Source organism: Oncorhynchus mykiss, chromosome 17 (assembly GCF_013265735.2).
Source record: "Oncorhynchus mykiss isolate Arlee chromosome 17, USDA_OmykA_1.1, whole genome shotgun sequence".
In the NCBI taxonomy this organism is placed as follows: domain Eukaryota; kingdom Metazoa; phylum Chordata; class Actinopteri; order Salmoniformes; family Salmonidae; genus Oncorhynchus; species Oncorhynchus mykiss.
In genome coordinates, this window is record NC_048581.1 from 35,302,739 (window position 1) to 35,318,210 (window position 15,472).

Below are 15,472 nucleotides of genomic sequence, written 5' to 3' on the forward strand. Positions count from 1 at the left end.
TGTTGAATTGGACATGGCATTTCCCCATAGGAATGAATTTCAATTCCTGAACTGGTACTGGAATTGATATGGACTTTTCCCACTTCCCTCCTAATGAGTGTTATATTTTCAGCCTTGAGAAAGATTCCCAGATGCTATCTCTGGAAGAGGAGCTACAAAGGCTAAAGGAGGAAATGGAACAAGTTAGGAACAAAAGCAATGTAAGTTTGAGGTTTTTGCGTTGCTCAAAGGGGCTTGTTGCCCCTTGACTGTGTTAGCTTAGCTGAATTCTGCTCTACCCTACAGGATCTCCGTGAAAAGAACTGGGCGGCAATGGAAGCCTTGACCGCTGCTGAGAAGTTGAATGAGGAAAGACTGGCTGTGGCGAAGGGTGCGCAGGTCAGTGGCATGCAACACCCAGAGTTGTAAATATGCGCTCCGCTTCTTGCTACATCCTGATCAATATTGGCCAATAGGTGAGGGATCTTCTGAATTTCCAAAAGCTATCTGAATGGCTAAAATTGGAACTAGAATTCAAGTTTTCATGAATGAAATGCTCAAAGACAGCAACATGTCTGGCACTAAGGTTGTTTGAACTCTAGCTAAATACACTGGCTACACTCCCATTGACAGACACTGTTGTGAATACGGTTTGTGTTGGATGGCTTTCATGATGCTGTGACTTTGCGTCTATTTGTAGCACGTAGCCGAGGAAGCATTGAGCTCGTTCCAGACAGAAGCTCAAAAGGCTCTTCAGAAGATCTGCCCTGATGTCTCTTTAGAAGCTGAGCAGGTAAGTCAGTTGGGTTTGCAATCGCTGACAGACTTGGAGTTGGAAGGTGTATTGTTTTTCAAATTATTAGTCTCCCGCCACAAAGTTTGTTGTACAGTGTGGATACTCTTTGCTAGTCTGAATTTGAGTTAATTCCTTATTTATATACCCAAACGTTACCAACAGGGTGGTCAGGAATGGATTTGGAAAATAAAATCACTCTGGAAACTTGCCAATGTAAATGGAATTCCCCTTAAACATGATTACACCAGCAGACATTTTTTTCCTAGCTCTGTAGTTAAAATGCCTCAATTACTAATTACAGAATAACTGGTTGGAGTTACTCATCCAGAAAGCACAGGCTACTGAAATTCCACAGAGCCAAGAAGTCCAGCAAGAGAATTTGCAACCCACAGACTCTGAGGTAAGGACCCTGTGTTTTACCCTGGTATAGTGTATGCAGTGCATTTTGAAGTAACCAACATTTATTGTAAGGTTGGACAGCTTCAAAATACCAGTAGAGGTTCCTCTACACCTGTTGCTATAACAATATATTTAGTTGCCTACTGCTGACCATTACTTACATGTTTGTCTCTGGAAACAGACAACAAAAGTGCATCTTGGCTTTTCCTGTCCCGGTGTTTCAGATGATCCCCAGACAGTCATGACTGTGTGCTTGTTTTCTCTTTAGGAGCTTTTGTCAAAACTCGGAGAAGCCGAGGAGTCTCAGAAAACACTACAGGCGGAGTGTGAGCAGTACAGAACTGTCCTGGCTGAAACGGTAAGTCAATCCATGGTCCTGCGTGTGAATGCCTGACTTTCCATCCAACTTCAGTCCGTTTGAAGGGGACACAGCTTAACTGTGTCCCCAAAATGGCACCCTATATCCTACTATGTGCACTTTATATGGAATAGAATGTGTAATACAGAAGGTGGAGTGACATGAATAATGTGTAAGATTTATTAAAGTAAGCTGGCAAGAATCGCTAACCCCACTAACATACTTGTACTCCTGCTTTGCACCTAGATGTAGGTATGATGATGTAAGAACTGCATTCCCACATTATCACCCTTCCTTTAGGAGGGCATGCTGAAAGACCTTCAGAAGAGTGTGGAGGAAGAGGAGCACGTGTGGAAGCTCAAAATCGTAGACGCTGAGGAGCAAGGGCAAGCAGTGAGTTATTTTTCTTAAATTCTCTCTCTCTCTGGTCTTACTGAATAGCAGCAGATGAGATGGTTTCCTATAAGATGACTTGATACGAAGTTAAAAGCTATTTTGTCCTGCAGGCTTTGGATCAGGTGAAGGTGTTGCAGCAAGCTGCAGAGGATATGAAGATGAACAATGAAAGTACAGACCAGGTAGAGCTTTAGTACCGGTATTGGGATGGGTGTATACAGAGCTCAATCTAAACTTTAGTATATGTCGGATTTACTTCCAGTCACAGACTCAAGTAAACCAATGAGACCTTTTTTTTTGATTGGTTTTAGTTTGATATTAAAAAGTGACTTATTATCCTGTTTTGTGCAGCTGAAAGAGCAGGTGATGCTTCTGGAGGCCCAGTTGGAGAAACAGCTGGAGTCCATCAGCTTTAGCCAGACTTACGCCGAGGAGGTCGCCCAGGTAGGCTAAACACGCCATTACACCTGGGTCATGATGTTTTCAGATTGAAAATGTTTTCACTCTCTCATTGTCACGTTGTAGTCTGTGCCTAAAGGACACAACCTACGTTAAGCTTTTATTTTCATAGATTTTATTTTGGATTAGGATCTCTTTTAGCCCACCAGGGGCTAGTCTTCCAACTGTGGAAATAGTTGTTTAAACAAAGATTTTACATCGTTAACATCCACCTATATGCATTTTTTTGCTACTTGGGTGGTCCATGGATTGCTTGTAGCTACAGTCTACGTCTTGTTTGCCTTTGCAGCTGAAGGCCTTGTTAACGAAGACCCAGAGTCGGCTGGAGACTGCCCAATTGGAAGCTCAGAAGCAGGCCAAGGAACTTTCTGTGGTAGGTTTGACGCGCCAGTCGCCATTTTAGTGCCGTAAAATTATGCCATTTCCACTCCTGCAGTGATGGACTCGGCTGTTTGGAGGCGTAAATGAGCAATCTACTATTTGACCTTCTGCTTGAAGTAGAAGTTTTGCTCAACCACAGCTCTAGGATCAGAGTACACTAACCTTTGCCATTATGCTTATGAAAAAAATATCTGATCTGGTATTAGTGGTCACTTCTACCAACTGTATTGCGCCCTTAGGGGGGCAATGATCAACAAAGCTCTTCGGCCCCTGTGAACAGAAGTCTGAGTTCAGAAGGGTGCAACGATATGGAATGTTCTGATAGAAGGACATTGTGTAGAACAGACATGGCTTTCTGATGTGTAGAGTTAATGGCAGCTCAATTTGTGGTATTTCTATCTGCAATGTTCAGTAAAAGCACCCTACTGAGGGAGACCCAGGGCTTTGGGTGCGTCCCAATAATATTTCCTTCCTCCTGAAGGGTGCATTTGTTCACTACATCCTTCAAATCTAAAAGCATTGGCTAGTGGGAGTTTCCACCATATTTCTTATACCAGTCATTTATTTTCAAATCATTGAAGGGAAGTGAACACGTGCACACTTTGGGAGGAAGGAGAGATAATTGGAGCATTGCGACATTGCCTTTGTGTTGAGTGGCAGATTGCTTCCTGTTGCAGGTCAGACAGCAGCTGAGCGAGACGACGGAGCACGTGCAGAGCCAGGAGGCCTCCGAGTCAACACAGGTCAGGGTGCCTGACCGACGGGGTGCACCCTGCACAAGCTAGCTGAGAACTATCAGACTCAGAATGTATTCCTCGAACTGACTACGAGCCGCAATCCTGAATGGAAACGATAAGCACCGCGTAATTTTCAGATTTGTGGTGCTCATCTTAATTTTCGCCTGTAATATCCCTTTAAGGATTTGGCTAGGGCACCCTACCAATGTAGTGTTCACTTGCAAACCGTTCACTCGCATATTAGAGACCAATCCGTATTTAAATAATAATGTGCGGCATGATGGCACACTAATTATGCCCATATACAATAAATCATATTAAATTATGACACATTTGACTTCATTCAAATCAGAGGCAGTAGAATCATACCACATCTGTTCAGTCTGAGAGTTCTCAAAGGCAGCAGCTTTTGCTATACACTAACCACACCGTATGTGCTTTAGAAAACAAATGTTTTACAGCAACGAAATGCCTATTTTTAACTCTAGTTGTCTTGCATGAAACTGTATGCGTGTGTGTGTTTGCAAGTCCCTTGCTTCCTGAGTTGACATTGGAGTTGTGATGTGCTGCACCATTGGCTGTTGTAATACTTTCGGGAGGGGGGTGGGGGACAGCAGAACGCTAGCACCCTTCAAATGTATTTTTCAAAATGCCAGAGCTCAGTAGTGAGAGGTTGTCTTTGTTGATGCTTGTTTGGTACATTGCGTAACGGGCCACTTTGGAAGACGAGCGTAGCTTGCTTTTTTTTCACCTGAACCAGAAACTGCCCTTCAGGAGTCTACTTGTTCTGACCTAACCGTTTGGGAGAACACTGTGGAGCGGGGCTGGCCCATACGCCACCCCGTTGTGTCCTACAGTACGCCCACCCCCCAATGTGATCTATCTGGGGGGGGTGATTTGACTGACCTGTTTGTGTGTGTATTATATCAGGTCCAAACCCAGCTGGTGCAGGTTGTAAACAAGTTGCAAACGGAGGAAGAGATGAGACAGCAGCTGGCCGTTGACTTTGACCAGGTAAGTCATAATAAAGACATTCTTCTGAAGTTCGAATCGCGATATAGCGAGCATACAACTGACATGGTAAGAATGAGGTTAGACGTGCCGGAGACTGGTGTAGAAGTCTAAACTCCCAACTACATATACCCCTGTCAACGGCAGTTGGAGCCCTGACTCGGCCACCCTTTTGTCTATGCCCCTATTGTCTCATCTCTACATTTCCAGCTGTGCTGTCCAAAATTTAAAAAAAATAAACATGTAAGGTTAGAATTCCTATCTCCTTAAAAAAATAATGAACGTTAATTGATTCAATGTTTCAATCTATTACTTAATGCATTCCCACAGTATTTCTGCTGCATCTTTCATCGTTAGTTGGGCACCAGTGATCACTGGATGAGCACAGTATGGAACAGAAATCGTACAGCTTTTTTAACTCAATCAGCTCTCTCGTGACCCATTGGTCATACAATACAGTACAACTTTATTGTCCAATGTGAAATGGACATTATCTTTGCTTCCTTATGTTATTCCCAACCTCCTCGGATACCACCACATCCTTTGGCTGTCAGTCTTTGGAGACAATCAGTCATTATATTTGGGATGTATTGCCAATGGCATTTTTTATTTCTATCTAAGAACATTTATTTAATCTTTGTTCGCAAATCTTTTTGCTCTCCCCTTGCAGGCTCAGAAGTGCGTGACTGACCTACAGACACAGATAGACCAAATGAAGGCAGCAGGAGACTGCTCCACAGGAGAACTCAAGGTGCTTACCCCGGTCTTCGTTTATTCCTTTACGCTCTACCTCTCTCACCGACATGGACTTCATAGGTCATCCTATTAGATAACATATTTGAGTCGGCAGCAGCTTTCCTAAGCTATCAACAGACTCCGACATGGTTCTGTAATGGCACACCAAACTGGACCTGCTAGTGTGGTGGTGGCAGTGGTGAACCGTGACTATAGGACCTAGGCCTTCAGAGGCACCAAAAATCTTCCAATACGCTATCAAACCCCAAAAATCTAGAAAGTAACAGAAAACAGCATCACTTAATGCGCCCAACATTATATCTTCTGTAATCGGTTTGTTCTAGTGAAGGAAGAGCAATACTTTTTGAAGACCTTAGGAATTAATCAAACAGGCCTGGCTGTGCTTTGGGCTGCCGCACACACAGCGACAACCGGCATGGACACAACATGACAAACATTGTAAAATATTGCACTGTTTACTCAACTTATAGTAGCCAACACCACTATCACCAATAGCGACAACAGTGTCACATCAAAGGTGACAGGCTCATGATGCTGAAAGGACAGCGGCTGTAATGCCTGTGCACTGCATGGCGCTGAAGGTGAGAGTTTTGGTCAAACATATAGACAGGCGACAGGAGTCTCACACAGCATCAAATAATGTTAACGATTAAGCAGCCCATTCACTCCGGTAGGCCCCATAAAATCATACCAATACAAAAGCACAACCATTTCAGGTCCGAAATGAAGAATAAACCAGCTATTACTTCCCATTGCTAGCTTACGTTACTAGCGTTGGCGTGGGAAAACTACTGCTTGCAACACTGGTTATTTTCTCTGGCAGACGATAACCTATTAGTGTATTGCCGTAACTATTATGAATTCATTACCTCTTGCACTCTCAGTAGTAACATGTCTAGGCCTTCTCTCTATCAACAAATAAATTAAAAAGGCCCACACATTGCAAGTCAACATGTGATTGGTTCATTCCACTGTCACGCCAAAATTCTGCTCTAATACAGTTGAATGGCAAAGGCCTTCTGTCCAGCTTCTAAAGGCCTAGCCATTGGCTGGCTGAGCTAGATTTTTCTACCCAGAGAACCCCCCCCCCAAAAAAAATTATATTCACTATTAAGCCTTCTCTTTCTAACACAAACTGAAGAGATTAAGTCAGAATATTATTACAAATACTGTAAGGATGAAAATGAATATACATTTTTATAGATCCCTAAGGCTGTGATGGTTCCCCACTGTGTGGTGGGAAATTACTGGCTTTATGCCAAATCCCAAATTCATAATTGCCATTTGAGTCCGGCAGCTTTTAGTAAAAAAAAAAAGAAATTGGGATATTGCCCCACTTATTACCTGGTAATCACGTAATTATTACTTCTCGGTCACAATTGTTACCAGTTTGGTTCAATGATTGAAAGTACAAATAATTTCCAATTGGTAATTATACAATAAACACCACATAATTACCATTTAATAGTGCAACCTTCTGTCTTCTGGTCTAGCTAAATAAGTAATATCTAAATAAGTATTTTTTTGTGTGTTGTCTGAATGATCCAGGAGAGGCTGGAGAAAGAGAAGAAGCTAACCAAGGACCTTGGCCAGGCGGCTACTAAACTCCAGCAGATGCTCAAGGCCACCCAGGAGCAGCTCGTCAAAGAGCGGGACACCGTCAAAACCTTGCAGGGCCAACTTGTTGGGAAGGTAGGCCAACAACACTGCACCACCTTATTTAGCAGGCCCAGCACAGCTCCTAGACCTACGCTGTGTGGGTGTAGACTCTTATGTCTTTTATGGAAAACCCCTTTCTCATGTTTGGGTTTCCACTGAATTCCAGTGTAGGTAGGGGGCTCAACTCTTTGTGGTATGTGGCTATATTCAACATAGTATAATGGGCCTTTATTAATGCTCTGCAGATCCAAGAAATATGCACTTTGCTGTAAAGGCCTGATTCTGACTTAAGAAATGATGTATTTCTTACCCACGCCTTTCCTACACACTTCTCAGTAGTTGGTATAAAGACATATATATTACACACACACACACACACACACACACACACATGTGGATACCTCTTAAAATTAGTGGATTCAGCCACACCCGTTTCTGTCAGGTGTATAACATTGGCAGTAGAATGGTCTTACTGAAAAGCTCAGTGACTTTCAACGTGGCACCCTATTATCGTCATAGGGTGCCACCTTTCCAACAAGTTAGTTTGTCAAATTTCTGCCCTGCTAGAACTGCCCCGGTCAACTGTAAGTGCTGTTATTGTGAAGTAGAAACGTCTAGGAGCAACAACAGCTCAGCCTCGAATTGGTAGGCTACACAAGCTAACAGAACGGGATCGTCTGTCCTCGGTTGCGACACTCACTACCGAGTTCCAAACTGCCTCTGGAAGCAACGTTAGCCCAAGAACTGTTCGTCAGGGGAGTCTAAGATCGGCAGCCTAAACCGAAGATCACCATGCGCAATGCCAAGCGTTGGCTGGAGTGGTGTAAAGCTCACCGCCAGGCAGTGGAAACACGAGTGATGATCACTCTTCACCATCTGGCAGTCCGATGGACGAAGCTGGGTTTGACGGATGCCAGGAGAACGCAACCGACTCCAATGTAAAGTGCCAATGGTCTGGGGCTGTTTGTCATGGTCTGAGCTAAGCCCCTTAGTTCCAGTGAAGGGAAATCTTAACGCTACAGCACACAATGACATTCTAGATTCTGTGCTTCCAACTTTGTGGCAACAGTTTGGGGAAGGTCCTTACAGAAATGGTTTGTCTTGATCGGTGTGGAAAAACTTGACTGGCCTGCACAGAGCCCTGGCCCCCAACTCCATCGAACACCTTTGGAATGAATTGGAATGCCGACTGCGAGTGCCCTACCTCCCTAATGCCCTTGTGGCTGAATGGAAGCAAGTCCACGCAGCAACGTTCCAACATCTAGTGGAAAGCTTTCAGAAGAGTGGAGGCTGTTATAGCAGCAACGTTCCAACATCTAGTGGAAAGCCTTCACAGAAGAGTGGAGGCTGTTATAGCAGCGGGGGGGACCAGCTCCATATTAATGTCCATGAATTTGGAACTGTGATGTTCAAACTGTTCATGCGGTGTACCTTTTTTTAAGGTGCATAACACGCTTTGGAGGTGTGGTTAAAAGCTGAATAACATGTCAGAACACGATATTTTGGTATACTGCCCATCCCTAGTTGTCAGTGGTTTAGACTTGTTAGGGCCGTTACTATTTATTAGATGGTCTTTATATGTTTCTGGACAGTGATTAAGTCCTTTTTTGTTTTTGGTTCTTTCTCTCCACCAGGAGGAGCCCGAGCAATCAAAGGAAGGGACATCCGTCTAAGACCAAATGAACGTCCCACAACTTTCCAAAATGCCTTCATTATTTTACCTATTTCTTTTTTCCCCTCTTTTCTCTTTTACTGTAGTTTGTAGTCAAATGATCATTTTGTTAAGGGATGGAGTTCAGAAGGGTTTTAATATTGTATCCCTTTTTTATTATTATTATTTTGGAACCAACAATCAATTGAAGAGTCTCTGGCTGTGTCAGAAACTTGTTTATTTGTCCTGACATTCCCAGAACATGCAGCGGTTCAGTGTTATTGAAAAGGGGAATTGCCTGTGCGTTAAACGTGCAGCAACTAGTGCAATCACTTTCTTGTTCTCCTTTTGCCTGTCCTTTTTGTATGACATTGGAAAGGGAGGTTATTTCATGGTACGCAGATGCAATACAATGTAATGCCTTATATTTTACGTAGTGGGCTGCTGACCAATGTGAGAATTTGTAACAAATAAACTGTAGATCTATTTGGGTTGATGGGTGTGTAACTGTTTATTGCACAAATGCGTTATGGAAAAGAGAAATGATGTTAAAGGGAAAGTTCAGGATTTTACATCAGAGGTGCATTCTGGTCTGCGTGTGATTGAGAAATCATTCAATTTTGCCACCTAACATAATGGAGACTGTCGTTCCCACGGATTGGTAGTAATGGATTACATGTAATGGGCATTACGTAATCTGATTTTTAAAAAGTACTGTAATGATGAACCCAGATTTCCCCACAATGTAATTTGTTTAGTTGGATTACTTTGTCAGCATTGATGTCATTTAGTGACCCCTCACATGTTTTCAACTCAAATTATATTGTCCTGCTGATTGTCTACCGTATTCAAACTGGTTGAATGAACATGTAAGGCTTCCAAATTGTGAACCATGCTTAGACCAATGGTTTAAACAAGGATCTAAAATGGCTAGCTGTTCTCTTTTCTCATTTGCCAACCTGGCCTCCTTGCATCACAAGTTGTAAAACTGATCCTGCTTTCCTGTAGCACATGCATTTGACTGACTGGCCTAGCTCAATTTTATTAGGCTATCTTCATGGTTATAGACGGGATCTACGCCAGCACAGCTAATAACACCGTTTTGGGACAGCCTATCGTATCTAAAAATGGTGTTGATACAGGCAAGCCTACTAGATGGCCTTTAAATAGGTTGAACGTTGCACACATTCACACCAGATAGTATCCTCCTTGCTGTAGCCTACACTAATTGTGGATCGAAGAGCAGGCAACCTGTTGTAGTAAATCAATAATGAAAAGAGCCTCTTGAAGTCACTCAGGTGAAATGACTTAAGACGTACAAGGTTTTATAAGCATGTTGATCATCTGCTACTTCACTCATGGACCAGCAGTGGAGGGTTTTCTCCATTTTAAAATAATCTTTCCCCAAAGGGGATTGAAACTCGCAGACACCATATGTCAACATCACTTCAGTGGATCATTCCACCACGACAGGCTAAATTACTTGTAGTTGACAACAGCATGTCGTCAGTAATGTTTTTTATTGTCACGTAGTAGCATCATGTAAAAATATATTGGCACATACCACTTAGACCATGGGTAACAAATGCGATTGGATGGTGGGTCTACCATTTAAAGTCTCTGATAGGTTGATTCGTTAACTGATATAATTTTCTGCTCAGCTGGCTGTCCTAAGCATCATGGCTAATTTTGGCCTATGAGAAAAGATAGCAGCTAGCCATTTTAGACCAATGGTTTAAACCATTGTCTAAGCAAGTATGGCCCCAACAGAGTTTCTGCTGTTTACAGTGCACTTTCTGTGCTCTGAGTAGCAGGAGAGAAAGATGCTTTCTGATTGTGCAATGCAATCACTGGGAAAACACACGTTTGAAAGTAACCACTGTTGTTCCGGTTGAAGAGTCCCAGCTTTCTGTAGGTCTACATTTTATTTATGAATCATTATCATTGAGTTATCTATAAGCCATTCACGGTGAGTGCATTGGCCTACACATGAAATGTACTGTTAGACATCAATTACATGGCTAAATTTAGAGTTGGTGAATTAGCCCCAAATTAATAAACCCTATTTTGACAGTAAAATATTGCATGACAATCACTGGTTTATGTTGCACATCAAAGTATCTTGAATCATGCATTCCTGCTAAAACATGTTAGATTAAACCATTTATTGAACCATACCATTTTAAAGCAACACCTCACAGCACAATGCTTCTCCCCATGTGACGTAACTGACAGATGCACACCACATGTTAATGTTTTTAAATACAGTGCATACTGAAAATATTCAGGCCCCTTGTCTTTTTCCACATTTTGTTACGTTACAGCCATATTCTAAAATGGATTTGATTTTTTTTTATCTACACACACACTACCACACTAATGACAAAGTGAAAAAGTTTAGAAAGTTTTGCTAGAAATGTTAGCAAATGTATGAAAAAATAAATACCTTTATTTGCATAAGTATTTAGACCCTTTGCTATGAGAATCAAAATTGATTTTTTTTTTTTTTCCCATTGATAATCCTTGATGTTTCGACAACTTGATTGGAATCCAACTGTGGTAAATTCAATTGATTGGACATGATTTGGAAAGGCACACGCCTGTCTATATACCGTCCCACAGTTGACACTGCATGTCAGCAAAAACCAAGCCACGAGGTCAAAGGAATAGTCCGTAGAGTTCCGAGACAGGATTGTGTTGAGGTAGAGATCTGAGGAAGGGTACCAAAATATTTCTGCAGTGTTGAAGGTCCCCAAGAACACAGTTGCCTCCATCATTCTTAAATGGAAGTTGTTTGGAACCACCAAGACTCTTCCTAGAGTTGGTTGCCCAGCCAAACTGAGGAATCGGGGGAGAAGGGCTTTGGTCAGGTACAGCCAGAAGAGTATTGGCCACCACTCAGAGCCTGGTTCCTCTCTAGGTTTCTTCCTAGGTTCCTGCCTTTCTATGGAGTTTTTCTTATCCACCATGCTTCTACATCTGCATTGGTTTATGTTTGGAGTTCTAGGCTAGGTTTATGTATATCACTTTGTGACATCTGCTGGTGTAAGAAGGGCTTTATAAATACATTTGATTGAGGTGACCAAGAACCCGATGGGGTCCAGAGTTTCTAAGTGGAGATGGGAGAATCTTCCAGAAGGTCAACCATATCTGCAGCACTCCACCAATCAGGCCTTTATGGTAGAGTGGCCAGACAGAAGCCGCTCCTCAGTAAAAGGCACATGACAACCCGCTTGGAATTTGCCAAAAGGCACCTAAATGACTCAGACTATGAGAAACAAGATTCCCTGGTCTGAAACCAAGATTGAACTCTTTGGCCTTAATGCCAAGCGTCCCATCTAGAGGAAACCTGGCACCATCCCTATGGTGAAGCATGGTGGTGGCAGCATCATGCTATGGGGATATTTTTCAGTGGCAGGAACTGAGAGACTAGTCAGGATTGAGGGAAAGATGAACGGAGCATTGTCATTATGGGGTATTGTGTGTAGTTTGAATAAAGCAATTGAATCGATTTTAGAATAAGGCTGTAATGTAACAAAATGTGGAAAAAGTCAAGGGGTCTGAATACTTTCCGAATGCAGTGTAAGACTTGCTGTCGCCATTGGTGGCCGTAGGCTAATGGGGATCCTAATAAATTAAATTGTAGTACTCTAGTACACTTAATATATGCCATTTAGCAGACGCTTTTATCCAACGTGACTTACAGTCATGCATACTTACATGGGTGATCCCGGGAATTGAACCCACTATCTTGGCATTACAAGCACCATGCTCTACCAGCTAAAGTACAAAGGACCACTTCTTAATGAAGGACTTTGAATCACTCTATAATACGATTAAGCTTCTAATTTTTCTATTGAGTGAATTTTGGTGCAACCAAAATGAGTTAATGGGAAAAAGTTAGTTTGTGTATGCTCTCACACAGACCATGAAGAGAACACGTGAACTATAGGATTTTCATGCTCTCACTAGTCTCCAAATTGAACTAAATTAAATAATCAGATTAGGTGCACGTTTAAAAAAATAAAAAATAAAAATCTGGGTGTTTGAAGTGAAAGTAATCAGATCACAATACTCACTTTGAGCAATCAAATGTATTACCTTAGTGTTTTACCCTGATGAGTTCCAAAGTTTAACCCAGGGGCAGACTGGGACAAGAATTCGGCCCTGGAATTTTATCCACACCAGCCCACATCACTGTACACGTCGCTAACTCAATGAAGCAATTCCCGTGTATATTTGGCCTTATGTTTTAGGTTATTGTCCCGCTGAAAGGTGAATTTGTCTCCCAGTGTCTGTTGGAAAGCAGACTGAGGTTTTCCTCTAGGATTTTGCCTGTGCTTAGCTCTATTCTGTTTCTTTTTATCCTAAAAAAACTCTGCAATCCTTGCCGATGACAAGCATACCCATCGGCCATCTCCATGCTTGGAAATAGGACGATTGGTACTCAGTGATGTGTTTGCACCAAACATAACGCTTTGTATTCAGGATATTTCTTTGCCACATGTCTTGCAGTTTTCGTTACAATTATCTGTATGTGTGGGGTACAGCGATGAGGTAGTCTTTCAAAAATCATGCATCCCACTATTATTGCACACAGAGTGAGTCCATGCAACTTATTATGTGACTTGTTAAGCAAATGTTTACTCCTGAACTTATTTAGGCTTGCCATAACACAGGGGTTGAATACGTATTGACTCAAGACATTTCAACTTTAATTTATTTGTAAAAATGTCTAAAAACATAATTGTGTGTGGGCCAATGACACAAAATCTCAATTTTAATCAATTTTAAATTCAGGCTGTGACACAAGAAACTCTGGAAATGTCTGAAGGCAGTGCCTCTGCTCTAGCCATTGTTTTTGCCTCCTTGCTGTGCATCTGTCTCAGCATCTTCTCTGCTGTCATTCTGTGCTTTTTTTGTTTTCTGCCTGTCTGTCTGCCTGCTTAAGCCTTATATGTTATAAAAGCCAAGGTAACAACTTAGACTATAATGCAAATGAGTGCCTGTGCATGTCAGTCCATCCAGGATTTTGCAGGGTTTTTTTTGTGACATTTGCTGCAGCAATTCTGTCATTGCCCACTCATCAGCCAAAAACTCATTATAGATTAGTATGACAAAGAAATTGTGCAAATATGTATATATTTTCATGATATGAGCCCAAATTTTTTTATTAAGAAAGTATTTTTGTGTCAAGCACACCCAACAAAAAAATGGTCTAGCCCTTCTGGCATTTGTTTAACAGAGTCTGTCATACTGTATTGATAAGGTAACGTTAACCAGTTTTCAATTGCCCAGAGATTCTATGCTAGCCATTCTTAGAGCCAAGTTGGGCACTTTTTGTTGTATATACTGTATTTGTTATTGTCAACACTTCATGCCTATGTTAGTCATTACAGCACATGCATTGTTTTTGTTTTGTTATCTTTTTGGTCAGCTACTGTTTCACATTCACAGCCATGCCCGCTAATCACTGATGTCAATCTAATGTACATATATCCCAATGACTGATTTGAATGTGGTGAGCTTTAATTTAATGGGCTTGAATGCACCAATCAAACATGATGTTTTGAATATCTACACCGCAAGCAAGTATCCATTGCATTGATTCAGGAAACTCATTTGCTGGATAAAGATGAACACAGATTCCAAAACAGACGCTATAAACTAATTGCCCATTCACGTGCTACAAATAAGTCAAAAGGGAGTACTGATTTTGGTGGACAGAAAACTCCAGATCTCTGTTGAGCTCTCAGGAAATTATTATTGTGGGGGCGATTTGTTTATGTATAGGTGAATGTGAATCATGCAAAAACTTTTTTTTAGTTTCAATTTACAGCCCAAATGAATATGACAGCATGTTCTTGGCTTCCATAGGCGACTTTTTGCTTCAGTTCCATGACGGTCATCTCATGGTGGGGGGGAGATTTTAATGCAACGATTAACCCAGCGTCAGAAAGATCCTCAAATAGCCGTTTTTATAGTGCCCTTTAATGTTTAGAAGCTACACTTGATATGCGAAGGTGCAATTTATTTACCTAAATTTGGTAATTTATTAGCAGCTTTCAGATAGCATTCTAATTATGCAATATTTTAGTAATTTGAAGAAGCTCAGCCTTCAATACAAGGTCACATGACGAATATGAGTGTGAACAACATTTGGTGCCGTGACCCAGATGAGCAACCTTACTTCTTGACCCTTTTCACTCGGCTAAGACCCAGACATCCCTCCGGCCACAACTAAGGTAAGAGTCCTTATTAAAAAATATCTGAGGGACTGTCTGTTTTCCAGCCAGGAAAACCTGACAGGCGGGAGCGACGGACACAGTGTCGCTCCTGCCTGCTGTGTTCAGGAGAAAACCGTTCCTGACAGGCGGGAGCGACGGACACGGAGTCCTCCTTAGGACTAGCTGGCTAAACTAGCACAGTGTCCTGCGCTCCCGCCGGGACCAATTTCTGGAGCTGCATATTTATTTATGGCAATCCCCTCTTCATACAATTTGAAGTTTGCGCTGCACCCGATCCTACAGCAAATCAGCAATCTCTTCGCTAGCTCACCCAACCGGTGTTGATTGACAGCTTGCTGGTCTAATCAGAGTGCCTAGTGTGCGTTTCACGAGCCGATCTGCTGCGTTTTTTAAAATTTTTTACAAGGGCGAAACAGGGCATTCATCAGGGCATAGACTCTACAAAGTAGACCGTTCCACAGGGATGCTGGCCCATTTGGACACTACAGTTGTCTTTTTTTAAGAAGCTAAAAAAAAAATTGCCAGAAACTAAAGGCATCAGGGCAATGCAGACAGCTGAGAGATGTGAGTGGAGTTAGGCCCTGCTACATGTAGTGTGTGCATAACTTTTCAACATAACAGCATATTTATTTCCTTAAACGA

At 42.0% G+C, this 15,472-nt stretch overlaps 1 protein-coding gene across 5 annotated transcripts in view; it reads left to right on the top strand.

The window, feature by feature from the left end:
* Positions 1–9,078, top strand: part of rrbp1b (ribosome binding protein 1b) — a 31,821-nt gene extending 22,743 nt beyond the window's left edge. For 3 of the 5 annotated variants that reach the window (XM_036949791.1, XM_036949790.1, XM_021568309.2), the window contains exons 15-28: positions 113–200; positions 286–378; positions 680–772; positions 1,077–1,175; positions 1,443–1,532; positions 1,833–1,925; positions 2,039–2,110; positions 2,280–2,372; positions 2,677–2,760; positions 3,446–3,511; positions 4,436–4,519; positions 5,187–5,267; positions 6,821–6,964; positions 8,566–9,078. In XM_036949791.1, coding sequence (XP_036805686.1) covers positions 113–200; positions 286–378; positions 680–772; positions 1,077–1,175; positions 1,443–1,532; positions 1,833–1,925; positions 2,039–2,110; positions 2,280–2,372; positions 2,677–2,760; positions 3,446–3,511; positions 4,436–4,519; positions 5,187–5,267; positions 6,821–6,964; positions 8,566–8,604 — 1,219 coding nt within the window. In that variant the 3' untranslated portion in view covers positions 8,605–9,078. The remainder of the gene's footprint in view (positions 1–112; positions 201–285; positions 379–679; positions 773–1,076; positions 1,176–1,442; positions 1,533–1,832; positions 1,926–2,038; positions 2,111–2,279; positions 2,373–2,676; positions 2,761–3,445; positions 3,512–4,435; positions 4,520–5,186; positions 5,268–6,820; positions 6,965–8,565) is intronic. The other 2 variants (XM_036949792.1, XM_021568310.2) reach the window with 2 other exon arrangements.
* Positions 9,079–15,472: the final 6,394 nt, after the last annotated feature.